We start from the raw sequence: 26,251 nt of genomic DNA, 5'->3' as shown, positions 1-26,251 counted from the left end.
TGCTCTCTCCCTTCACTGAGACAGACCCTCAGTCTGCTGCTCTCTCCCTCTGCTGAGACTCACCATCAGTCTGCTACTCACTCCCTCTGCTGAGACTGACCCTCAGTCTGCTGCTCTCTCCCTCTGCTGAGACTCACCCTCAGTCTGCTGCTCTCTCCCTCTGCTGAGACCGACCCTCAGTCTGCTGCTCTCTCCCTCTGCTGAGACTCACCATCAGACTTCTGCTCTCTCCCTCCGCTCAGACTCACCCTCAGTCTGCTGCTCTCTCCCTCTGCTGAGTCGGACCCTCAGTCTGCTGCTCTCTCCCTCTGCTTAGACTCACCCTCAGTCTGCTGCTCTCTCCCTCTGCTGAGACTGACCCTCAGTCTGCTGCTCACTCCCTATGCTGAGACTGACCCTCAGTCTGCTGCTCTCTCCCTCTGCTGAGACTGACCCTCAGTCTGCTGCTCTCTCCCTCAGCTGAGACTGACCCTCAGTCTGCTGCTCTCTCCCTCTGCTGAGACGGACCCTCAGTCTTCTGCTCTCTCCCTCTGCTGAGACTCACCCTCAGTCTTCTGCTCTCTCCCTCTGCTGAGACCGACCCTCAGTCTGCTGCTCTCTCCCTCTGCTGAGACTCACCATCAGACTGCTGCTCTCTCCCTCCGCTCAGACTCACCCTCAGTCTGCTGCTCTCTCCCTCTACTGAGACGGACCCTCAGTCTGCTGCTCTCTCCCTCTGCTGAGACTCACCCTCAGTCTGCTGCTCTCTCCCTCTGCTGAGACTGACCCTCAATCTGCTGCTCTCTCCCTCTGCTGAGACTCACCATCAGTCTGCTGCTCTCTCCCTCCGCTCAGACTCACCCTCAGTCTGCTACTCTCTCCTTCTGCTGAGACTCACCCTCAGTCTGCTGCTCTCTCCCTCTGCTGAGACGGACCCTCAGTCTGCTGCTCTCTCCCTCTGCTGAGACTCACCCTCAGTCTGCTGCTCTCTCCCTCTGCTGAGACTGACCCTCAGTCTGCTGCTCTCTCCCTCTGCTGAGACGGACCCTCAGTCTGCTGCTCTCTCCCTCTGCTGAGACGGAACTTCAGTCTGCTGCTCTCTCCCTCCGCTGAGACTGACCCTCAGTCTGCTGCTCTCTCCCTCCGCTGAGACTAACCCTCAGCCTGCTGCTCTCTCCCTCTGCTGAGACTGACCCTCAGTCTGCTGCTCTCTCCTTCTGCTGAGACTGACCCTCAGTCTGCTGTTTTCTCCCTCTGCTGAGACGGACCCTCAGTCTGCTGCTCTCTCCCTCTGCTGAGACTGACCCTCAGTCTGCTGCTCTCTCCCTTCACTGAGACAGACCCTCAGTCTGCTGCTCTCTCCCTCTGCTGAGACTCACCATCAGTCTGCTACTCACTCCCTCTGCTGAGACTGACCCTCAGTCTGCTGCTCTCTCCCTCTGCTGAGACTCACCCTCAGTCTGCTGCTCTCTCCCTCTGCTGAGACCGACCCTCAGTCTGCTGCTCTCTCCCTCTGCTGAGACTCACCATCAGACTGCTGCTCTCTCCCTCCGCTCAGACTCACCCTCAGTCTGCTGCTCTCTCCCTCTGCTGAGTCGGACCCTCAGTCTGCTGCTCTCTCCCTCTGCTGAGACTCACCCTCAGTCTGCTGCTCTCTCCCTCTGCTGAGACTGACCCTCAGTCTGCTGCTCTCTCCCTCTGATGAGACTCACCATCAGTCTGCTGCTCTCTCCCTCCGCTCAGACTCACCCTCAGTCTGCTGCTCTCTCCCTCTGCTGAGACGGACCCTCAGTCTGCTGCTCTCTCCCTCTGCTGAGACTGACCCTCAGTCTGCTGCTCTCTCCCTATGCTGAGACTGACCCTCAGTCTGCTGCTCTCTCCCTCTGCTGCGACTGACCCTCAGTCTGCTGCTCTCTCCCTCTGCTGAGACGGACCCTCAGTCTTCTTCTCTCTCCCTCTGCTGAGACTCACCCTCAGTCTTCTGCTCTCTCCCTCTGCTGAGACTGACCCTCAGTCTGCTGCTTTCTCCCTCTGCTGAGACTGACCCTCAGTCTGCTGCTCTCTCCCTCTGCTGAGACTCACCCTCAGTCTGCTGCTCTCTCCCTCTGCTGAGACCGACCCTCAGTCTGCTGCTCTCTCCCTCTGCTGAGACTCACCATCAGACTGCTGCTCTCTCCCTCCGCTCAGACTCACCCTCAGTCTGCTGCTCTCTCCCTCTGCTGAGACGGACCCTCAGTCTGCTGCTCTCTCCCTCTGCTGAGACTCACCATCAGTCTGCTGCTCTCTCCCTCCGCTCAGACTCACCCTCAGTCTGCTGCTCTCTCCCTCTGCTGAGACTGACACTCAGTCTGCTGCTCTCTCCCTCTGCTGAGACTGACCCTCAGTCTTCTGCTCTCTCCCTCCGCTGAGACTCACCATCAGTCTGCTGCTCTCTCCCTCCGCTGAGACGGACCCTCAGTCTGCTGCTCTCTCCCTCTGCTGAGACTGACCCTCAGTCTGCTGCTCTCTCCCTCCGCTGAGACTCACCATCAGTCTGCTGCTCTCTCCCTCCACTCAGACTCACCCTCAGTCTGCTGCTCTCTCCCTCTGCTGAGACGGACCCTCAGTCTGCTGCTCTCTCCCTCTGCTGAGACGGACCCTCAGTCTGCTGCTCTCTCCCTCTGCTGAGACGGACCCTCTGCTGAGACTTACCCTCAGTCTGCTGCTCTCTCCCTCTGCTGAGACGGACCCTCAGTCTGCTGCTCTCTCCCTCTGCTGAGACGGACCCTCAGTCTGCTGCTCTCTCCCTCTGCTGAGACGGACCCTCAGTCTGCTGCTCTCTCCCTCTGCTGAGACGGACCCTCTGCTGAGACTTACCCTCAGTCTGCTGCTCTCTCCCTCTGCTGAGACTGACCCTCAGTCTGCTGCTCACTCCCTATGCTGAGACTGACCCTCAGTCTGCTGCTCTCTCCCTCTGCTGAGACTGACCCTCAGTCTGCTGCTCTCTCCCTCAGCTGAGACGGACCCTCATTCTTCTGCTCTCTCCCTCTGCTGAGACGGACCCTCAGTCTGCTGCTCTCTCCCTCTGCTGAGACTGACACTCAGTCTGCTGCTCTCTCCCTCTGCTGAGACTGACCCTCAGTCTTCTGCTCTCTCCCTCCGCTGAGACTCACCATCAGTCTGCTGCTCTCTCCCTCCGCTGAGACGGACCCTCAGTCTGCTGCTCTCTCCCTCTGCTGAGACTGACCCTCAGTCTGCTGCTCTCTCCCTCCGCTGAGACTCACCATCAGTCTGCTGCTCTCTCCCTCCACTCAGACTCACCCTCAGTCTGCTGCTCTCTCCCTCTGCTGAGACGGACCCTCAGTCTGCTGCTCTCTCCCTCTGCTGAGACGGACCCTCAGTCTGCTGCTCTCTCCCTCTGCTGAGACGGACCCTCAGTCTGCTGCTCACTCCCTCTGCTGAGACTGACCCTCAGTCTGCTGCTCTCTTCCTCCGCTGAGACTCACCCTCAGTCTGCTGCTCTCTCCCTCCGCTGAGACTGACCCTCAGTCTGCTGCTCTCTCCCTCTGCTGAGACTCACCCTCAGTCTGCTGCTCTCTCCCTCTGCTGAGATGGACCCTCAGTCTGCTGCTCTCTCCCTCTGCTGAGACGGACCCTCTGCTGAGACTTACCCTCAGTCTGCTGCTCTCTCCCTCTGCTGAGACTGACCCTCAGTCTGCTGCTCACTCCCTATGCTGAGACTGACCCTCAGTCTGCTGCTCTCTCCCTCTGCTGAGACTGACCCTCAGTCTGCTGCGCTCTCCCTCTGCTGAGACTGACCCTCAGTCTGCTGCTCTCTCCCTCTACTGAGACTAACCCTCAGTCTGCTGCTCACTCCCTATGCTGAGACTGACCCTCAGTCTGCTGCTCTCTCCCTCTGCTGAGACTGACCCTCAGTCTGCTGCTCTCTCCCTCTGCTGAGACTGACCCTCAGTCTGCTGCGCTCTCCCTCTGCTGAGACTGACCCTCAGTCTGCTGCTCTCTCCCTCTGCTGAGACTAACCCTCAGTCTTCTGCTCTCTCCCTCTGCTGAGACTGACCCTCAGTCTGCTGCTCTCTCCCTCTGCTGAGACGGACCCTCAGTCTTCTGCTCTCTCCCTCTGCTGAGACTCACCCTCAGTCTTCTGCTCTCTCCCTCTGCTGAGACCGACCCTCAGTCTGCTGCTCTCTCCCTCTGCTGAGACTCACCATCAGACTGCTGCTCTCTCCCTCCGCTCAGACTCACCCTCAGTCTGCTGCTCTCTCCCTCTGCTGAGACGGACCCTCAGTCTGCTGCTCTCTCCCTCTGCTGAGACTCACCCTCAGTCTGCTGCTCTCTCCCTCTGCTGAGACTGACCCTCAATCTGCTGCTCTCTCCCTCTGCTGAGACTCACCATCAGTCTGCTGCTCTCTCCCTCCGCTCAGACTCACCCTCAGTCTGCTACTCTCTCCCTCTGCTGAGACTGACACTCAGTCTGCTGCTCTCTCCCTCTGCTGAGACTGACCCTCAGTCTGCTGCTCTCTCCCTCTGCTGAGACTCACCCTCAGTCTGCTGCTCTCTCCCTCTGCTGAGATGGACCCTCAGTCTGCTGCTCTCTCCCTCTGCTGAGACGGACCCTCTGCTGAGACTTACCCTCAGTCTGCTGCTCTCTCCCTCTGCTGAGACTGACCCTCAGTCTGCTGCTCACTCCCTATGCTGAGACTGACCCTCAGTCTGCTGCTCTCTCCCTCTGCTGAGACTGACCCTCAGTCTGCTGCGCTCTCCCTCTGCTGAGACTGACCCTCAGTCTGCTGCTCTCTCCCTCTACTGAGACTAACCCTCAGTCTGCTGCTCACTCCCTATGCTGAGACTGACCCTCAGTCTGCTGCTCTCTCCCTCTGCTGAGACTGACCCTCAGTCTGCTGCTCTCTCCCTCTGCTGAGACTGACCCTCAGTCTGCTGCGCTCTCCCTCTGCTGAGACTGACCCTCAGTCTGCTGCTCTCTCCCTCTGCTGAGACTAACCCTCAGTCTTCTGCTCTCTCCCTCTGCTGAGACTGACCCTCAGTCTGCTGCTCTCTCCCTCTGCTGAGACGGACCCTCAGTCTTCTTCTCTCTCCCTCTGCTGAGACTCACCCTCAGTCTTCTGCTCTCTCCCTCTGCTGAGACCGACCCTCAGTCTGCTGCTCTCTCCCTCTGCTGAGACTCACCATCAGACTGCTGCTCTCTCCCTCCGCTCAGACTCACCCTCAGTCTGCTGCTCTCTCCCTCTGCTGAGACGGACCCTCAGTCTGCTGCTCTCTCCCTCTGCTGAGACTCACCCTCAGTCTGCTGCTCTCTCCCTCTGCTGAGACTGACCCTCAATCTGCTGCTCTCTCCCTCTGCTGAGACTCACCATCAGTCTGCTGCTCTCTCCCTCCGCTCAGACTCACCCTCAGTCTGCTACTCTCTCCCTCTGCTGAGACTGACACTCAGTCTGCTCTCTCTCCCTCTGCTGAGACTGACCCTCAGTCTTCTGCTCTCTCCCTCCGCTGAGACTCACCATCAGTCTGCTGCTCTCTCCCTCCGCTGAGACGGACCCTCAGTCTGCTGCTCTCTCCCTCTGCTGAGACTGACCCTCAGTCTGCTGCTCTCTCCCTCCGCTGAGACTCACCATCAGTCTGCTGCTCTCTCCCTCCACTCAGACTCACCCTCAGTCTGCTGCTCTCTCCCTCTGCTGAGACGGACCCTCAGTCTGCTGCTCTCTCCCTCTGCTGAGACGGACCCTCAGTCTGCTGCTCTCTCCCTCTGCTGAGACGGACCCTCAGTCTGCTGCTCTCTCCCTCTGCTGAGACGGACCCTCTGCTGAGACTTACCCTCAGTCTGCTGCTCTCTCCCTCTGCTGAGACGGACCCTCAGTCTGCTGCTCTCTCCCTCTGCTGAGACGGACCCTCAGTCTGCTGCTCTCTCCCTCTGCTGAGACGGACCCTCAGTCTGCTGCTCTCTCCCTCTGCTGAGACGGACCCTCTGCTGAGACTTACCCTCAGTCTGCTGCTCTCTCCCTCTGCTGAGACTGACCCTCAGTCTGCTGCTCACTCCCTATGCTGAGACTGACCCTCAGTCTGCTGCTCTCTCCCTCTGCTGAGACTGACCCTCAGTCTGCTGCTCTCTCCCTCAGCTGAGACGGACCCTCATTCTTCTGCTCTCTCCCTCTGCTGAGACGGACCCTCAGTCTGCTGCTCTCTCCCTCTGCTGAGACTGACACTCAGTCTGCTGCTCTCTCCCTCTGCTGAGACTGACCCTCAGTCTTCTGCTCTCTCCCTCCGCTGAGACTCACCATCAGTCTGCTGCTCTCTCCCTCCGCTGAGACGGACCCTCAGTCTGCTGCTCTCTCCCTCTGCTGAGACTGACCCTCACTCTGCTGCTCTCTCCCTCCGCTGAGACTCACCATCAGTCTGCTGCTCTCTCCCTCCACTCAGACTCACCCTCAGTCTGCTGCTCTCTCCCTCTGCTGAGACGGACCCTCAGTCTGCTGCTCTCTCCCTCTGCTGAGACGGACCCTCAGTCTGCTGCTCTCTCCCTCTGCTGAGACGGACCCTCAGTCTGCTGCTCTCTCCCTCTGCTGAGACTGACCCTCAGTCTTCTGCTCTCTCCCTCCGCTGAGACTCACCATCAGTCTGCTGCTCTCTCCCTCCGCTGAGACGGACCCTCAGTCTGCTGCTCTCTCCCTCTGCTGAGACTGACCCTCAGTCTGCTGCTCTCTCCCTCCGCTGAGACTCACCATCAGTCTGCTGCTCTCTCCCTCCACTCAGACTCACCCTCAGTCTGCTGCTCTCTCCCTCTGCTGAGACGGACCCTCAGTCTGCTGCTCTCTCCCTCTGCTGAGACGGACCCTCAGTCTGCTGCTCTCTCCCTCTGCTGAGACGGACCCTCTGCTGAGACTTACCCTCAGTCTGCTGCTCTCTCCCTCTGCTGAGACGGACCCTCAGTCTGCTGCTCTCTCCCTCTGCTGAGACGGACCCTCAGTCTGCTGCTCTCTCCCTCTGCTGAGACGGACCCTCAGTCTGCTGCTCTCTCCCTCTGCTGAGACGGACCCTCTGCTGAGACTTACCCTCAGTCTGCTGCTCTCTCCCTCTGCTGAGACTGACCCTCAGTCTGCTGCTCACTCCCTATGCTGAGACTGACCCTCAGTCTGCTGCTCTCTCCCTCTGCTGAGACTGACCCTCAGTCTGCTGCTCTCTCCCTCAGCTGAGACGGACCCTCATTCTTCTGCTCTCTCCCTCTGCTGAGACGGACCCTCAGTCTGCTGCTCTCTCCCTCTGCTGAGACTGACACTCAGTCTGCTGCTCTCTCCCTCTGCTGAGACTGACCCTCAGTCTTCTGCTCTCTCCCTCCGCTGAGACTCACCATCAGTCTGCTGCTCTCTCCCTCCGCTGAGACGGACCCTCAGTCTGCTGCTCTCTCCCTCTGCTGAGACTGACCCTCAGTCTGCTGCTCTCTCCCTCCGCTGAGACTCACCATCAGTCTGCTGCTCTCTCCCTCCACTCAGACTCACCCTCAGTCTGCTGCTCTCTCCCTCTGCTGAGACGGACCCTCAGTCTGCTGCTCTCTCCCTCTGCTGAGACGGACCCTCAGTCTGCTGCTCTCTCCCTCTGCTGAGACGGACCCTCAGTCTGCTGCTCACTCCCTCTGCTGAGACTGACCCTCAGTCTGCTGCTCTCTTCCTCCGCTGAGACTCACCCTCAGTCTGCTGCTCTCTCCCTCCGCTGAGACTGACCCTCAGTCTGCTGCTCTCTCCCTCTGCTGAGACTCACCCTCAGTCTGCTGCTCTCTCCCTCTGCTGAGATGGACCCTCAGTCTGCTGCTCTCTCCCTCTGCTGAGACGGACCCTCTGCTGAGACTTACCCTCAGTCTGCTGCTCTCTCCCTCTGCTGAGACTGACCCTCAGTCTGCTGCTCACTCCCTATGCTGAGACTGACCCTCAGTCTGCTGCTCTCTCCCTCTGCTGAGACTGACCCTCAGTCTGCTGCGCTCTCCCTCTGCTGATACTGACCCTCAGTCTGCTGCTCTCTCCCTCTACTGAGACTAACCCTCAGTCTGCTGCTCACTCCCTATGCTGAGACTGACCCTCAGTCTGCTGCTCTCTCCCTCTGCTGAGACTGACCCTCAGTCTGCTGCTCTCTCCCTCTGCTGAGACTGACCCTCAGTCTGCTGCGCTCTCCCTCTGCTGAGACTGACCCTCAGTCTGCTGCTCTCTCCCTCTGCTGAGACTAACCCTCAGTCTTCTGCTCTCTCCCTCTGCTGAGACTGACCCTCAGTCTGCTGCTCTCTCCCTCTGCTGAGACGGACCCTCAGTCTTCTGCTCTCTCCCTCTGCTGAGACTCACCCTCAGTCTTCTGCTCTCTCCCTCTGCTGAGACCGACCCTCAGTCTGCTGCTCTCTCCCTCTGCTGAGACTCACCATCAGACTGCTGCTCTCTCCCTCCGCTCAGACTCACCCTCAGTCTGCTGCTCTCTCCCTCTGCTGAGACGGACCCTCAGTCTGCTGCTCTCTCCCTCTGCTGAGACTCACCCTCAGTCTGCTGCTCTCTCCCTCTGCTGAGACTGACCCTCAATCTGCTGCTCTCTCCCTCTGCTGAGACTCACCATCAGTCTGCTGCTCTCTCCCTCCGCTCAGACTCACCCTCAGTCTGCTACTCTCTCCCTCTGCTGAGACTGACACTCAGTCTGCTGCTCTCTCCCTCTGCTGAGACTGACCCTCAGTCTGCTGCTCTCTCCCTCTGCTGAGACTCACCCTCAGTCTGCTGCTCTCTCCCTCTGCTGAGATGGACCCTCAGTCTGCTGCTCTCTCCCTCTGCTGAGACGGACCCTCTGCTGAGACTTACCCTCAGTCTGCTGCTCTCTCCCTCTGCTGAGACTGACCCTCAGTCTGCTGCTCACTCCCTATGCTGAGACTGACCCTCAGTCTGCTGCTCTCTCCCTCTGCTGAGACTGACCCTCAGTCTGCTGCGCTCTCCCTCTGCTGAGACTGACCCTCAGTCTGCTGCTCTCTCCCTCTACTGAGACTAACCCTCAGTCTGCTGCTCACTCCCTATGCTGAGACTGACCCTCAGTCTGCTGCTCTCTCCCTCTGCTGAGACTGACCCTCAGTCTGCTGCTCTCTCCCTCTGCTGAGACTGACCCTCAGTCTGCTGCGCTCTCCCTCTGCTGAGACTGACCCTCAGTCTGCTGCTCTCTCCCTCTGCTGAGACTAACCCTCAGTCTTCTGCTCTCTCCCTCTGCTGAGACTGACCCTCAGTCTGCTGCTCTCTCCCTCTGCTGAGACGGACCCTCAGTCTTCTTCTCTCTCCCTCTGCTGAGACTCACCCTCAGTCTTCTGCTCTCTCCCTCTGCTGAGACCGACCCTCAGTCTGCTGCTCTCTCCCTCTGCTGAGACTCACCATCAGACTGCTGCTCTCTCCCTCCGCTCAGACTCACCCTCAGTCTGCTGCTCTCTCCCTCTGCTGAGACGGACCCTCAGTCTGCTGCTCTCTCCCTCTGCTGAGACTCACCCTCAGTCTGCTGCTCTCTCCCTCTGCTGAGACTGACCCTCAATCTGCTGCTCTCTCCCTCTGCTGAGACTCACCATCAGTCTGCTGCTCTCTCCCTCCGCTCAGACTCACCCTCAGTCTGCTACTCTCTCCCTCTGCTGAGACTGACACTCAGTCTGCTCTCTCTCCCTCTGCTGAGACTGACCCTCAGTCTTCTGCTCTCTCCCTCCGCTGAGACTCACCATCAGTCTGCTGCTCTCTCCCTCCGCTGAGACGGACCCTCAGTCTGCTGCTCTCTCCCTCTGCTGAGACTGACCCTCAGTCTGCTGCTCTCTCCCTCCGCTGAGACTCACCATCAGTCTGCTGCTCTCTCCCTCCACTCAGACTCACCCTCAGTCTGCTGCTCTCTCCCTCTGCTGAGACGGACCCTCAGTCTGCTGCTCTCTCCCTCTGCTGAGACGGACCCTCAGTCTGCTGCTCTCTCCCTCTGCTGAGACGGACCCTCAGTCTGCTGCTCTCTCCCTCTGCTGAGACGGACCCTCTGCTGAGACTTACCCTCAGTCTGCTGCTCTCTCCCTCTGCTGAGACGGACCCTCAGTCTGCTGCTCTCTCCCTCTGCTGAGACGGACCCTCAGTCTGCTGCTCTCTCCCTCTGCTGAGACGGACCCTCAGTCTGCTGCTCTCTCCCTCTGCTGAGACGGACCCTCTGCTGAGACTTACCCTCAGTCTGCTGCTCTCTCCCTCTGCTGAGACTGACCCTCAGTCTGCTGCTCACTCCCTATGCTGAGACTGACCCTCAGTCTGCTGCTCTCTCCCTCTGCTGAGACTGACCCTCAGTCTGCTGCTCTCTCCCTCAGCTGAGACGGACCCTCATTCTTCTGCTCTCTCCCTCTGCTGAGACGGACCCTCAGTCTGCTGCTCTCTCCCTCTGCTGAGACTGACACTCAGTCTGCTGCTCTCTCCCTCTGCTGAGACTGACCCTCAGTCTTCTGCTCTCTCCCTCCGCTGAGACTCACCATCAGTCTGCTGCTCTCTCCCTCCGCTGAGACGGACCCTCAGTCTGCTGCTCTCTCCCTCTGCTGAGACTGACCCTCACTCTGCTGCTCTCTCCCTCCGCTGAGACTCACCATCAGTCTGCTGCTCTCTCCCTCCACTCAGACTCACCCTCAGTCTGCTGCTCTCTCCCTCTGCTGAGACGGACCCTCAGTCTGCTGCTCTCTCCCTCTGCTGAGACGGACCCTCAGTCTGCTGCTCTCTCCCTCTGCTGAGACGGACCCTCAGTCTGCTGCTCACTCCCTCTGCTGAGACTGACCCTTAGTCTGCTGCTCTCTTCCTCCGCTGAGACTCACCCTCAGTCTGCTGCTCTCTCCCTCCGCTTAGACTGACCCTCATTCTGCTGCTCTCTCACTCTGCTGAGACTCACCCTCAGTCTGCTGCTCTCTCCCTCTGCTGAGATGGACCCTCAGTCTGCTGCTCTCTCCCTCTGCTGAGACGGACCCTCTGCTGAGACTTACCCTCAGTCTGCTGCTCTCTCCCTCTGCTGAGACTGACCCTCAGTCTGCTGCTCACTCCCTATGCTGAGACTGACCCTCAGTCTGCTGCTCTCTCCCTCTGCTGAGACTGACCCTCAGTCTGCTGCGCTCTCCCTCTGCTGAGACTGACCCTCAGTCTGCTGCTCTCTCCCTCTACTGAGACTAACCCTCAGTCTGCTGCTCACTCCCTATGCTGAGACTGACCCTCAGTCTGCTGCTCTCTCCCTCTGCTGAGACTGACCCTCAGTCTGCTGCTCTCTCCCTCTGCTGAGACTGACCCTCAGTCTGCTGCGCTCTCCCTCTGCTGAGACTGACCCTCAATCTGCTGCTCTCTCCCTCTGCTGAGACTCACCATCAGTCTGCTGCTCTCTCCCTCCGCTCAGACTCACCCTCAGTCTGCTACTCTCTCCCTCTGCTGAGACTGACACTCAGTCTGCTGCTCTCTCCCTCTGCTGAGACTGACCCTCAGTCTGCTGCTCTCTCCCTCTGCTGAGACTCACCCTCAGTCTGCTGCTCTCTCCCTCTGCTGAGATGGACCCTCAGTCTGCTGCTCTCTCCCTCTGCTGAGACGGACCCTCTGCTGAGACTTACCCTCAGTCTGCTGCTCTCTCCCTCTGCTGAGACTGACCCTCAGTCTGCTGCTCACTCCCTATGCTGAGACTGACCCTCAGTCTGCTGCTCTCTCCCTCTGCTGAGACTGACCCTCAGTCTGCTGCGCTCTCCCTCTGCTGAGACTGACCCTCAGTCTGCTGCTCTCTCCCTCTACTGAGACTAACCCTCAGTCTGCTGCTCACTCCCTATGCTGAGACTGACCCTCAGTCTGCTGCTCTCTCCCTCTGCTGAGACTGACCCTCAGTCTGCTGCTCTCTCCCTCTGCTGAGACTGACCCTCAGTCTGCTGCGCTCTCCCTCTGCTGAGACTGACCCTCAGTCTGCTGCTCTCTCCCTCTGCTGAGACTAACCCTCAGTCTTCTGCTCTCTCCCTCTGCTGAGACTGACCCTCAGTCTGCTGCTCTCTCCCTCTGCTGAGACGGACCCTCAGTCTTCTTCTCTCTCCCTCTGCTGAGACTCACCCTCAGTCTTCTGCTCTCTCCCTCTGCTGAGACCGACCCTCAGTCTGCTGCTCTCTCCCTCTGCTGAGACTCACCATCAGACTGCTGCTCTCTCCCTCCGCTCAGACTCACCCTCAGTCTGCTGCTCTCTCCCTCTGCTGAGACGGACCCTCAGTCTGCTGCTCTCTCCCTCTGCTGAGACTCACCCTCAGTCTGCTGCTCTCTCCCTCTGCTGAGACTGACCCTCAATCTGCTGCTCTCTCCCTCTGCTGAGACTCACCATCAGTCTGCTGCTCTCTCCCTCCGCTCAGACTCACCCTCAGTCTGCTACTCTCTCCCTCTGCTGAGACTGACACTCAGTCTGCTCTCTCTCCCTCTGCTGAGACTGACCCTCAGTCTTCTGCTCTCTCCCTCCGCTGAGACTCACCATCAGTCTGCTGCTCTCTCCCTCCGCTGAGACGGACCCTCAGTCTGCTGCTCTCTCCCTCTGCTGAGACTGACCCTCAGTCTGCTGCTCTCTCCCTCCGCTGAGACTCACCATCAGTCTGCTGCTCTCTCCCTCCACTCAGACTCACCCTCAGTCTGCTGCTCTCTCCCTCTGCTGAGACGGACCCTCAGTCTGCTGCTCTCTCCCTCTGCTGAGACGGACCCTCAGTCTGCTGCTCTCTCCCTCTGCTGAGACGGACCCTCAGTCTGCTGCTCTCTCCCTCTGCTGAGACGGACCCTCTGCTGAGACTTACCCTCAGTCTGCTGCTCTCTCCCTCTGCTGAGACGGACCCTCAGTCTGCTGCTCTCTCCCTCTGCTGAGACGGACCCTCAGTCTGCTGCTCTCTCCCTCTGCTGAGACGGACCCTCAGTCTGCTGCTCTCTCCCTCTGCTGAGACGGACCCTCTGCTGAGACTTACCCTCAGTCTGCTGCTCTCTCCCTCTGCTGAGACTGACCCTCAGTCTGCTGCTCACTCCCTATGCTGAGACTGACCCTCAGTCTGCTGCTCTCTCCCTCTGCTGAGACTGACCCTCAGTCTGCTGCTCTCTCCCTCAGCTGAGACGGACCCTCATTCTTCTGCTCTCTCCCTCTGCTGAGACGGACCCTCAGTCTGCTGCTCTCTCCCTCTGCTGAGACTGACACTCAGTCTGCTGCTCTCTCCCTCTGCTGAGACTGACCCTCAGTCTTCTGCTCTCTCCCTCCGCTGAGACTCACCATCAGTCTGCTGCTCTCTCCCTCCGCTGAGACGGACCCTCAGTCTGCTGCTCTCTCCCTCTGCTGAGACTGACCCTCACTCTGCTGCTCTCTCCCTCCGCTGAGACTCACCATCAGTCTGCTGCTCTCTCCCTCCACTCAGACTCACCCTCAGTCTGCTGCTCTCTCCCTCTGCTGAGACGGACCCTCAGTCTGCTGCTCTCTCCCTCTGCTGAGACGGACCCTCAGTCTGCTGCTCACTCCCTCTGCTGAGACTGACCCTTAGTCTGCTGCTCTCTTCCTCCGCTGAGACTCACCCTCAGTCTGCTGCTCTCTCCCTCCGCTTAGACTGACCCTCATTCTGCTGCTCTCTCACTCTGCTGAGACTCACCCTCAGTCTGCTGCTCTCTCCCTCTGCTGAGATGGACCCTCAGTCTGCTGCTCTCTCCCTCTGCTGAGACGGACCCTCTGCTGAGACTTACCCTCAGTCTGCTGCTCTCTCCCTCTGCTGAGACTGACCCTCAGTCTGCTGCTCACTCCCTATGCTGAGACTGACCCTCAGTCTGCTGCTCTCTCCCTCTGCTGAGACTGACCCTCAGTCTGCTGCGCTCTCCCTCTGCTGAGACTGACCCTCAGTCTGCTGCTCTCTCCCTCTACTGAGACTAACCCTCAGTCTGCTGCTCACTCCCTATGCTGAGACTGACCCTCAGTCTGCTGCTCTCTCCCTCTGCTGAGACTGACCCTCAGTCTGCTGCTCTCTCCCTCTGCTGAGACTGACCCTCAGTCTGCTGCGCTCTCCCTCTGCTGAGACTGACCCTCAGTCTGCTGCTCTCTCCCTCTGCTGAGACTAACCCTCAGTCTTCTGCTCTCTCCCTCTGCTGAGACTGACCCTCAGTCTGCTGCTCTCTCCCTCTGCTGAGACGGACCCTCAGTCTTCTGCTCTCTCCCTCTGCTGAGACTCACCCTCAGTCTTCTGCTCTCTCCCTCTGCTGAGACTGACCCTCTGCTGAGACTTACCCTCAGTCTGCTGCTCTCTCCCTCTGCTGAGACGGACCCTCAGTCTGCTGCTCTCTCCCTCTGCTGAGACGGACCCTCAGTCTGCTGCTCTCTCCCTCTGCTGAGACGGACCCTCAGTCTGCTGCTCTCTCCCTCTGCTGAGACGGACCCTCTGCTGAGACTTACCCTCAGTCTGCTGCTCTCTCCCTCTGCTGAGACTGACCCTCAGTCTGCTGCTCACTCCCTATGCTGAGACTGACCCTCAGTCTGCTGCTCTCTCCCTCTGCTGAGACTGACCCTCAGTCTGCTGCTCTCTCCCTCAGCTGAGACGGACCCTCATTCTTCTGCTCTCTCCTTCTGCTGAGACGGACCCTCAGTCTGCTGCTCTCTCCCTCTGCTGAGACTGACACTCAGTCTGCTGCTCTCTCCCTCCGCTGAGACTGACCCTCAGTCTGCTGCTCTCTCCCTCTGCTGAGACTCACCCTCAGTCTGCTGCTCTCTCCCTCTGCTGAGACGGACCCTCAGTCTGCTGCTCTCTCCCTCTGCTGAGACGGACCCTCTGCTGAGACTTACCCTCAGTCTGCTGCTCTCTCCCTCTGCTGAGACTGACCCTCAGTCTGCTGCTCACTCCCTATGCTGAGACTGACCCTTAGTCTGCTGCTCTCTCCCTCTGCTGAGACTGACCCTCAGTCTGCTGCGCTCTCCCTCTGCTGAGACTGACCCTCAGTCTGCTGCTCTCTCCCTCTACTGAGACTAACCCTCAGTCTGCTGCTCACTCCCTATGCTGAGACTGACCCTCAGTCTGCTGCTCTCTCCCTCTGCTGAGACTGACCCTCAGTCTGCTGCTCTCTCCCTCTGCTGAGACTGACCCTCAGTCTGCTGCGCTCTCCCTCTGCTGAGACTGACCCTCAGTCTGCTGCTCTCTCCCTCTGCTGAGACTAACCCTCAGTCTTCTGCTCTCTCCCTCTGCTGAGACTGACCCTCAGTCTGCTGCTCTCTCCCTCTGCTGAGACGGACCCTCAGTCTTCTGCTCTCTCCCTCTGCTGAGACTCACCCTCAGTCTTCTGCTCTCTCCCTCTGCTGAGACTGACCCTCTGCTGAGACTGACCCTCAGTCTGCTGCTCTCTCCCTCTGCTGAGACGGACCCTCAGTCTTCTGCTCTCTCCCTCTGCTGAGACTCACCCTCAGTCTGCTGCTCTCTCCCTCTGCTGAGACTCACCCTCAGTCTGCTGCTCTCTCCCTCTGCTGAGACGGACCCTCTGCTGAGACTTACCCTCAGTCTGCTGCTCTCTCCCTCTGCTGAGACTGACCCTCAGTCTGCTGCTCACTCCCTATGCTGAGACTGACCCTCAGTCTGCTGCTCTCTCCCTCTGCTGAGACTGACCCTCAGTCTGCTGCGCTCTCCCTCTGCTGAGACTGACCCTCAGTCTGCTGCTCTTTCCCTCTACTGAGACTAACCCTCAGTCTGCTGCTCACTCCCTATGCTGAGACTGACCCTCAGTCTGCTGCTCTCTCCCTCTGCTGAGACTGACCCTCAGTCTGCTGCTCTCTCCCTCTGCTGAGACTGACCCTCAGTCTGCTGCGCTCTCCCTCTGCTGAGACTGACCCTCAGTCTGCTGCTCTCTCCCTCTGCTGAGACTAACCCTCAGTCTTCTGCTCTCTCCCTCTGCTGAGACTGACCCTCAGTCTGCTGCTCTCTCCCTCTGCTGAGACGGACCCTCAGTCTTCTGCTCTCTCCCTCTGCTGAGACTCACCCTCAGTCTTCTGCTCTCTCCCTCTGCTGAGACTGACCCTCAGTCTGCTGCTCTTTCCCTCTGCTGAGACTGACCCTCAGTCTGCTGCTCTCTCCCTCTGCTGAGACTCACCCTCAGTCTGCTGTTCTCTCCCTCTGCTGAGACTGACCCTCAGTCTGCTGCTCACTCCCTCTGCTGAGACTGACCCTCAGTCTACTGCTCTCTCCCTCAGCTGAGACTGACCATCAGAAGCAGGCACCATCAGCCCAGTAAAATATAAAGCTAATTATTTAAATGAATGCTCACTCAGCTGTGCCTTACAAGTAATACAACAATGGATCTATTAACGGTGTGATCATATAGCCCACCTCAAATTTTGAAATATAATTTTAAAAAACACCCGAACAACAAAGCAAAGCCAGTATGTGTTGATTATGTATTGGGCCTATAGCTTACCGCACAAACCTCATTGCTACTGAACTGTTTTTAATTGGTTAATGTTGCATTGGCTTACATTTTTTAAGTCACGTTATTAAAAAATCAGAGCGGTAGATCTCTACTTGCATTTTAAATCAGAAAGTGATCTTGACTCAGAAAACGTTGGTGACCACTGATGTATAGCATTTCTTAATATTTGCAGTTCCTTTGGTTGTGATGCCTCATGAACCCATCATGCTCTCTCTCTCTCTCTCTCTCTCTCTCTCTCTCTCTCTCTCTCTCTCTCTCTCTTTCTCTCTCTCTCTTCGTGGTGTGACAGTACATATGGTGCAGCAACACTGTTGGTCTCCAGAGGTCACACTACCCACGATGCATCTGTGGCTCTGGGGACGGAGAGACTTGATAGGCTGAGGGGGAGGAGGTATCGACCAGTCAAATCAACCAGTGGTCTACTGTGTTCCTATTCGTTCTCTCACCCTCACTCTCTTTCTCCCCATACTCTCTCTCTCAACCCTCCCTCTCGTTGCCTATAAGGCAAGGAAAACAGAGCTTAGTGCAGATCGATTCCATCTCTTCTATTCTGTAGTCTTTCTCTCTCCTCCCTCCATGTCTCTCCATCTGAGCTAGGGAAACAGAGGTTAGTGCAGATCAATGCTCCCTTTTCTCTGTCTGTCTCTATCTTCCTACAAGTCTCTGTCTCTTCCCAGTCTCTGTCTCTTCCCAGTCTCTGTCTCTTCCCCGTCTCTGTCTCTTCCCAGTCTCTGTCTCTTCCCAGTCTCTACCCAGTCTCTGTCTCTTCCCAGTCTCTGTCTCTTCCCAGTCTCTGTCTCTTCCCAGTCTCTGTCTCTTCCCAGTCTCTGTCTCTTCCCAGTCTCTACCCAGTCTCTGTCTCTTCCCAGTCTCTGTCTCTTCCCAGTCTCTGTCTCTTCCCAGTCTCTGTCTCTTCCCAGTCTCTGTCTCTTCCCAGTCTCTTCCCAGTCTCTGTCTCTTCCCAGTCTCTGTCTCTTCCCAGTCTCTTCCCAGTCTCTGTCTCTTCCCAGTCTCTGTCTCTACCCAGTCTCTGTCTCTTCCCAGTCTCTGTCTCTTCCCAGTCTCTGTCTCTTCCCAGTCACTGTCTCTTCCCAGTCTCTTCCCAGTCTCTGTCTCTTCCCAGTCTCTGTCTCTTCCCAGTCACTGTCTCTTCCCAGTCTCTTCCCAGTCTCTGTCTCGTCCAAGTCTCTTCCCAGTCTCTTCCCAGTGTCGTCCCAGTCTCGTCCTAGTCTCTGTCTCTTCCCAGTCTCTTCCCAGTCTCTTCCCAGTCTCTTCCCAGTCTCTGTCTCTTCCCAGTGTCGTCCCAGTCTCTTCCTAGTCTCTGTCTCTTCCCAGTTTCTTCCCAGTCTCTGTCTCTTCCCAGTCTCTTCCCAGTCACTGTCTCTTCCCAGTCACTGTCTCTTCCCAGTCTCTGTCTCTTCCCAGTCTCTGTCTCTTCCCAGTCTCTGTCTCTTCCCAGTCTCTGTCTCTTCCCAGTCTCTGTCTCTTCCCAGTCTCTGTCTCGTCCAAGTTTCTTCCCAGTCTCTTCCCAGTATCTGTGTCTTCCCAGTGTCTGTCTCTTCCCAGTCTCTGTCTATTCCAAGTCTCTCTCACCCTCCCTATCACCCTCCCGCTCTCCCTACTTCCCTCCTGAGCAAGGCAGTTAACCCACTGTTCCCCGGACGCCAAAGACATGGTTGTCGATTAAGGCAGCCCCCCGCACCTCTCTGATTCAGAGGGGTTGGGTTAAATGCGGAAGACTCGCTTCAGCTGAATGTATTCAGTTGAACAACTGACTAGGTATCCCCCTTTCCCTTTCCTTATCCCCCCTATCGCTCTGTCCGAGCTAGGGAAACAGTATTTAGAACAGATCAATGGTATAGACTCAGTTGGCCTAGACTCAGATGGTCTAGACTCAGATGGTAAAGACTCAGATGGTCTAGACTCAGATGGTAAAGACTCAGATGGTAAAGACTCAGATGGTAAAGACTAAGATGGCCTAGACTCAGATGGCCTAGACTCAGATGGCCTAGACTCAGATGGCCTAGACTCAGATGGCCTAGACTCAGATGGTCTAGACTCAGATGGTAAAGACTCAGATGGTCTAGACTCAGATGGTAAAGACGCAGATGGTAAAGACGAAGATGGTAAACACTAAGATGGTAAAGACTCAGATGGTATAGACTCAGATGGTAAAGACTCAGATGGTCTAGACTCAGTTGGTAAAGACTAAGATGGTCTAGACTCAGATGGCCTAGACTCAGATGATAAAGACTCAGATGGTCTAGACTCAGATGGTAAAGACTAAGATGGTCTAGACTCAGAAGGCCTAGACTCAGATGGTAAAGACTATGATGGTAAAGACTCAGATGGCCTACACTCAGATGGCCTAGACTCAGATGGTCTAGACTCAGAAGGCCTAGACTCAGATGGTCTAGACTCAGATGGTAAAGACTCAGATGGTAAAGACTCAGATGGTCTAGACTCAGATGGTAAAGACTCAGATGGTAAAGACTCAGATGGTAAAGACTAAGATGGTCTAGAATCAGATGGTAAAGACTCAGATGGTCTAGACTCAGATGGTAAAGAAGCAGATGGTAAAGACTCAGATGGTAAAGACGAAGATGGTAAAGACTAAGATGGTAAAGACTCAGATGGTATAGACTCAGATGGTAAAGACTCAGATGGTCTAGACTCAGATGGTAAAGACTCAGATGGCCTAGACTCAGATGGCCTAGACTCAGATGGTAAAGACTCAGATGGTCTAGACTCAGATGGTAAAGACTAAGATGGTCTAGACTCAGAAGGCCTAGACTCAGATGGTAAAGACTCAGATGGTAAAGACTCAGATGGCCTACACTCAGATGGCCTAGACTCAGATGGTCTAGACTCAGAAGGCCTAGACTCAGATGGTCTAGACTCAGATGGTAAAGACTCAGATGGTAAAGACTCAGATGGTCTAGACTCAGATGGTAAAGACTCAGATGGTAAAGACTCAGATGGTCTAGACTCAGATGGTAAAGACGCAGATGGTAAAGACGAAGATGGTATAGACTAAGATGGTAAAGACGAAGATGGTATAGACTCAGATGGTAAAGACTCAGATGGTCTAGACTCAGATGGCAAAGACTCAGATGGCCTAGACTCAGATGTTAAAGAAGCAGATGGTCTAGACTCAGATGGCAAAGACTCAGATGGCCTAGACTCAGATGGCCTAGACTCAGATGGCAAAGACTCAGATGGCCTAGACTCAGATGGTCTAGACTCAGATGGTCTAGACTCAGATGGTCTAGACTCAGAAGGCCTAGACTCAGATGGTAAAGACTCAGATGGTAAAGACTCAGATGGCCTACACTCAGATGGCCTAGAATCAGATGGTAAAGACTCAGATGGTGTAGACTCAGATGGTAAACACTAAGATGGTAAAGACTAAGATGGTAAAGACTCAGATGGTAAAGACTCAGATGGTAAAGACTCAGATGGCCTAGACTCAGATGGTAAAGACTCAGATGGTAAAGACTAAGAGGATCTAGACTCAGATGGTCTAGACTCAGATGGTAAAGACTCAGATGGTCTAGACCCAGATGGTAAAGACTCAGATGGTCTAGACTCACATGGTAAAGACTCAGATGGTCTAGACACAGATGGTAAAGACTCAGATTGCCTAGACTCAGATGGTAAAGACTCATAAGGTCTAGACTAAGATGGTAAAGACTTAGATGGCCTAGACTCAGATGGTAAAGACTCAGATGGTAAAGACTAAGATGGTAAAGACTCAGATGGTAAAGACTAAGATGGTAAAGACTAAGATGGTAAAGACTCAGATGGCCTAGACTGAGATGGTAAAGACTCAGATGGTCTAGACGCAGATGGTAAAGACTCAGATGGTAAAGACTCAGATGGTCTAGACTCAGAAGGCCTAGACTCAGATGGTCTAGACTCAGATGGTAAAGACTAAAATGGTAAAGACTCAAATGGTATAGACTCAGATGGTCTAGACTCACATGGTAAAGACTAAGATGGTAAAGACTCAGATGGTAAAGACTCAGATGGTAAAGACTCAGATGGTAAAGACTCAGATGGTAAAGACTCAGGTGGCCTATATTCAGATGGTAAAGACTCAGATGGTAAAGACTCAGATGGTCTAGACTCAGATGGTCTAGACTCAGATGGCCTACACTCAGATGGTCTAGACTCAGATGGTAAAGACTCAGATGGTAAAGACTCAGATGGTAAAGACTCAGGTGGTAAAGACTCAGGTGGTAAAGACTCAGATGGTCTAGACTCAGATGGTCTAGACTCAGATGGTCTAGACTCAGATGGTCTAGACTCAGATGGTAAAGACTCAGATGGTCTAGACTCAGATGGTAAGGACTCAGATGGTCTAGACTCAGATGGTCTAGACTCAGATGGTAAAGACTCAGATGGTCAAAACTCAGATGGTAAAGACTCAGATGGTAAAGACTCAGATGGGCAAGACTAAGATGGTCTATACTCAGATAGCCTAGACTCAGATGGTCTAGACTCAGATGGTCTAGACTCAGATGGTAAAGACTACGATTGCATAGACTCAGATGGTATAGACTCAGATGGTAAAGACTCAGATGGTCTAGACTAAGATGGTAAAGACTCAGATGGTAAAGACTAAGATAGTAAAGACTAAGATGGTAAAGACTCAGATGGCCTAGACTGAGATGGTAAAGACTCAGATGGTCTAGACTCAGATGGTAAAGACTCAGATGATAAAGACTAAGATGGTCTAGATTCAGGAGGCCCAGACTCAGATGGTAAAGACACGGATGGTAAAGACTCAGATGGCCTCGACTCAGATGGCCTAGACTCAGATGGTAAAGACTCAGAAGGCCTAAACTCAGATGGTCTAGACTCAGATGGTAAAGACTAAGATGGTAAAGACTCAGATGGTATAGACTCAGATGGTCTAGACTCAGATGGTAAAGACTAAGATGTTCTAGACTCAGATGGTAAAGACTAAGATGTTCTAGACTCAGATGGTAAAGACTAAGATTGTCTAGACTCAGATGGTAAAGACTCAGATGGTAAAGACTCAGATGGCATAGACTCAGATGGCCTAGACTCAGATGGTAAAGACTCAGATGGTAAAGACTCAGATGGTCTAGACTCAGATGGTCTAGACTCAGATGGTCTAGACTCAGATGGTAAAGACTAAGATGGTAAAGAATCAGATGGTATAGACTCAGATGGTCAAGACTCAGATGGTCTAGACTCAGATGGTCTAGACTCAGATGGTATGGACTCAGATGGTAAAGACTCAGATGGTCAAGACTCAGATGGTAAAGACTCAGATGGTCTAGACTCAGATGGTATGGACTCAGATGGTATAGACTCAGATGGTAAAGACTCAGATGGTCAAGACTCAGATGGTATAGACTCAGATGGTAAAGACTCAGATGGTCTATACTCAGATGGTCTATATTCAGATGGTCTAGACTCAGATGGTATAGACTCAGATGGTAAAGACTCAGATGGTCAAGACTCAGATGGTCTAGACTCAGATGGTCTAGACTCAGATGGTATGGACTCAGATGGTAAAGACTCAGATGGTCTAGACTCAGATGGTAAAGACTCAGATGGTCTAGACTCAGTTGGTAAAGACTCAGATGGTCTAGACTCAGAGTCCCTTTGTCTCTCGCTGTCTTTATATCTCCCCCAGTCTCTTTCCAGTCTCTCTCGATGTCTCTCTCCAACCCTCTCTCCCTCTCTCTATCTCTCTTTCTCGCATCTCTGTCTCTCTCCCTCTCCGATTCTCTGTCTCTCTCCCTTCTTCACCTCCCTCTTTGTTTCTCTGTCTGAGGTAGGGAACCAGAGATGCAACATCTAGTTATCTTGTTTGGGATAGGGGGCAGCATTTTCACTTTTGGATAAAAAGCATGCCCAGAGTGAACTGCCTCCTACTCAGTCCCAGATGCTAATATATGCATATTATTATTAGTATTGGATAGAAAACACTCTGAAGTTTCTAAAACTGTTTGAATGATGTCTGTGAGTATAACAGAACTCATATGGCAGGCAAAAACCTGAGAAAAAATCCAAACAGGAAGTGTGAAGTCTGAGGTTTGTAGTTTTTGAACTCACCCCTATCGAATACACAGTGGGATATGGGTTATTTTTCACTTCCTAAGGCTTCCACTAGATGTCAACCGTCTTTAGAACGTGGTATCAGGCTGCTCATGTGAAGGGGGGCCGGATGGGAGCTGTTTTACTAAGTGGTCTGCCTACAGCCTCGTTTTCATTCACGCGCTTTCACTTGAGAGGTTGCTGTCGTTCCAGTGCAATTCTACAGACAATGGAATTCTCCGGTTGGAACAGTATTGCACTTTTATGTTAACCTGTTGGGGATGGGGGCGCTGTTTAGACTATTTATGCTAATGTGGCTAATTTTTTAAACGGCTTCCCACAAAATCCTTGATCGTACAATATGCATATTATTATTATTATTGGATAGAAAACAGTCTATAGTTTCTATAGGAGTTGAAATTTTGTCTCTAAGTGGAACAGAGCCCATTCTACAGCAATTTCCCTGACATGGAGTCAGATTTGAGAAATGTTGGCCACTCTTCTGAAGTCATTTAAAAGGGCACTGTCGTTGCTATGACTATACGGACACTTCTTACGTCTTCCCCTGGATGCCTTTACGTGATGACGATTCCAACGGTGTCGATTGCGCGTTCACAGGCCCTACAAATCAAAAAACCCTGAAGCTAGTCATTCTTTGGGAGCTGCGTCATGAGCCTAGAGGACCCCGGCGCGCACCTGTTCCAAGCGTTAGTTTAGCCTGTTATATTTCTCCGGTCATCTTTTCACTCGTTATAGGAGTTAAAAACATCATAAGGTAGTTAATTTAAAGCGTTTTATAGCAATTTATATCCGTTTAGTGCGATTTTGGGACATTTATTTTTGCAACGATGTGAAAAGTTGGGCACGCTTTTCAGTTCATCCCGAACGCAGTTGACATTTCCACATGGCAAGAGGACAGCTTTCCACCAAAAGACGATTTCTCCCAAGAAAGGATCCTTTGCCCAAGATACTGATGGAAGAACAGCTCAAGGTAGGAAATTTTTATTATGATAAATCGTGTTTCTGTCGAAACATTTTAGTGGCTTAGAACGCCATGTTTTATGACGTAGCTTCGCTAGGCGCAAACTGTATTGAAAAGTAAGGATAAATTAAAAAATGTAATAACGCAATTGTATTAAGAATTAAATTGTCTATCAATCCCTGTCCACCCTATATTTTTTAGTCACGTTTATGAGTATTTATGTATAAGAGTAGATCACTGTCTAAGTGGCGCAAGGACATTTTCTTTACCAGCTTGTCTACATTTCACATTGTCTAACCATGATTTTGGTGGCTAAATATAAACATTTGCGATCAAACTCTATATGGAATGTGTAATATGATGTTACAGGAGTGTCATCGGAAGAATTCTGAGAAGGTTAGTGAAAAAATTAATATCTTTTGGCGATGTTGACTTTTATCGCTCACTTTGGCTAGAATCAATGCTGGGCTGCTAATTGCTATGTGCTAAGCTAATATAACGATTTATTGTGTTTTCGCTGTAAGACACTTAGAAAATCTGAAATATTGTCTGTATTCACAGGATCTGTGTCTTTCGATTCGTGTATGCTGTGTATTTTTACGAAATGTTTGATGATTAGTAGTTAGGTAAACACGTTGCTCATTGTAATTATTCTAGTCCATTTGTGATGGTGGGTGCAATTGTAAACTATGCCATCTACCTGAAATATGCACTTTTTTCTAACAAAACCTATCCCATACCATAAATATGTTATCAGACTGTCATCTAATGAGTTTTTTTGTTGGTTAGGGGCTATAAATATCTTAGTTTAGCCGAATTGGTGATGGCTACTGGTGTTGGTGGACAAATAAAAGATGGTGGATTATGCTAATGTGTTTTTAGGTAATAGATGTACATCTTTACATATTGTGTCTTCCCTGTAAAACATTTTAAAAATCGGAAATGTTGACTGGATTCACAAGATCTGTGTCTTTCATTAGCTGTATTGGACTTTAATGTGTGAAAGTTAAATATTTTAAAAATATATTTTTTTTGAATTTCGCGGCACTGGTTTTTCAGTGGGGGGGGGGGGGGTGTGCCGCTAGCGCCACGCTGATCCTAGACAGGTTAAAAACATCCCAAAGATTGATTCTATACTTAGTTTGACAAGTTTCTTCGACTTGTCATGTAACTTTTTTAACGTTTCGTCGGAATGGACCAGATCGTCTTTGGATTGTTTACCAAACGCCCTAACAAAATAAGCTATTGGACATAAATGTAAATAAATGATGGACATTATCGAACAAAACAAGCATTTATTGCGGAACTGCGATTCCTGGGAGTGCATTTTGATGCAGATCATCAAACGTAAGTGAATATTTATATATGAATAATATGAATAATGTTGACTACCCAACATGGCGTATATTTCTCTGGCTGGTTTGCGCTCTGAGCGCCGTTCTCAGATTCTGCTTTTTCCGTAAAGTTTTTTTGAAATCTGACACAGCTGGTGCATTAAGGAGAAGTGCATCTAAAGTGTCATGTATAATAGCTGTATTTTCATCAACATTTATTATGAGTATTTCTGTGAATTCATGTGGCTCTCTGCAATATCACTGCATGTTTTGGAACTACTGAATCTAACACGCCAATGTAAAATAAGATTTTTGGATATGAATATGAACATTACCGAACAAAACATACATGTATTGTGTAACATGAAGTCCTATGAGTGTCATCTGATGAAGATCATCAAAGGTTAGTGATTAATTTTATCTATATTTGTGCTTTTTGTGACTCCTCTCTTTGGCGTTAAAAATGGCTGGGTTTATCTGTGACTTGGTGGTGACCTAACATAGTCGTTTGTGGAGCTTTCGCTGTAAAGTGTTTTTGAAATCAGACACTGTGGCTGGATTAACGAGAATTTTATCTTTAAAATGGTGCCTAATACTTGTATGTTGGAGAAATTTGATTTATGAGATTTCTGTTGCTTTGTATTTGGTGCCCTGCAATTTTATTGGCTGCTGGCGATGGGTAGCGGATCCCGAGTTAGCTACCAAATATACCACAAACTACTTCCCTATGCATGTTCGGGACATGGGGAGTAACCATAGCCGTCCACGGAGGCCCTGTCCAGACACCCACCTTGCCTGTTGTACTCATCCACCTTGTGGTGCACCAGATCAGCCACAGTGCAGCCTCCGTAGACCAGCCTCTGGTCGTGGTGGTCGAAGGCCTTGAGTGTCTCACTGGAGCTGTAGGACTTCTGGGTAGTTACGCGGCACTCCTCTGTGTCCAGGGAAGATGCGGTGTTCTGGGGGTCTTTACCACACCGAGCCCTGGTCAGGGAGCGCTGCTGGTTCTGCTGCCCCCGACGGTCCTTCAGATCCATGCTGGGAGAGTGGTTAGGAAGATAGAGGGACAGGGAGGTGGGCCAGGGAAGAGGGAGGTTTGGAGGCCTCCTAGAGTGTTGTGGCAGTCAGACTCGTCTTCAGGTACCTAGAGGAAATGAGAGAAGGGGAGAATAATGTCAGATTTAATGAAAGAGAGAGGTATTACCAGTATATGAGTCATCTAAGTATTACCGGTAAAATACATTTTGCGAAGTAGAAATTAGATATTTTGGGAGATAGGAAAATGTCTCTATTAATTAAAGGACATTTAAAAACACCAGAGAACGGACACAGAGAGTGACAATATTCTGCTGATGACAGAAAGAACTGTCAGTGCTGTGCTGTCGTTGACCAGTCTAGATGGATGTTTCACGCTCAGTCAGTGTCACGACTTCCGCCGA

The 26,251-nt window shown here is 53.1% G+C and overlaps 1 protein-coding gene across 1 annotated transcript in view; it reads right to left on the bottom strand.

The window, feature by feature from the left end:
* Positions 1-25,952, bottom strand: part of LOC129827406 (teneurin-2-like) — a 76,965-nt gene extending 51,013 nt beyond the window's left edge. The window contains exon 1 of the mRNA XM_055888227.1: positions 25,603-25,952. Within this exon, the coding sequence (XP_055744202.1) occupies positions 25,603-25,849 (247 nt within the window). The 5' untranslated portion in view covers positions 25,850-25,952. The remainder of the gene's footprint in view (positions 1-25,602) is intronic.
* Between the last annotated feature and the right edge of the window lie 299 nt (positions 25,953-26,251).

The sequence above is a fragment of the Salvelinus fontinalis genome, chromosome 29 (assembly GCF_029448725.1).
Source record: "Salvelinus fontinalis isolate EN_2023a chromosome 29, ASM2944872v1, whole genome shotgun sequence".
NCBI classification, from domain to species: domain Eukaryota; kingdom Metazoa; phylum Chordata; class Actinopteri; order Salmoniformes; family Salmonidae; genus Salvelinus; species Salvelinus fontinalis.
The sequence above is the reverse complement of the archived record's forward strand: the minus strand, read 5'-3'. Positions and strand labels throughout refer to the sequence as shown.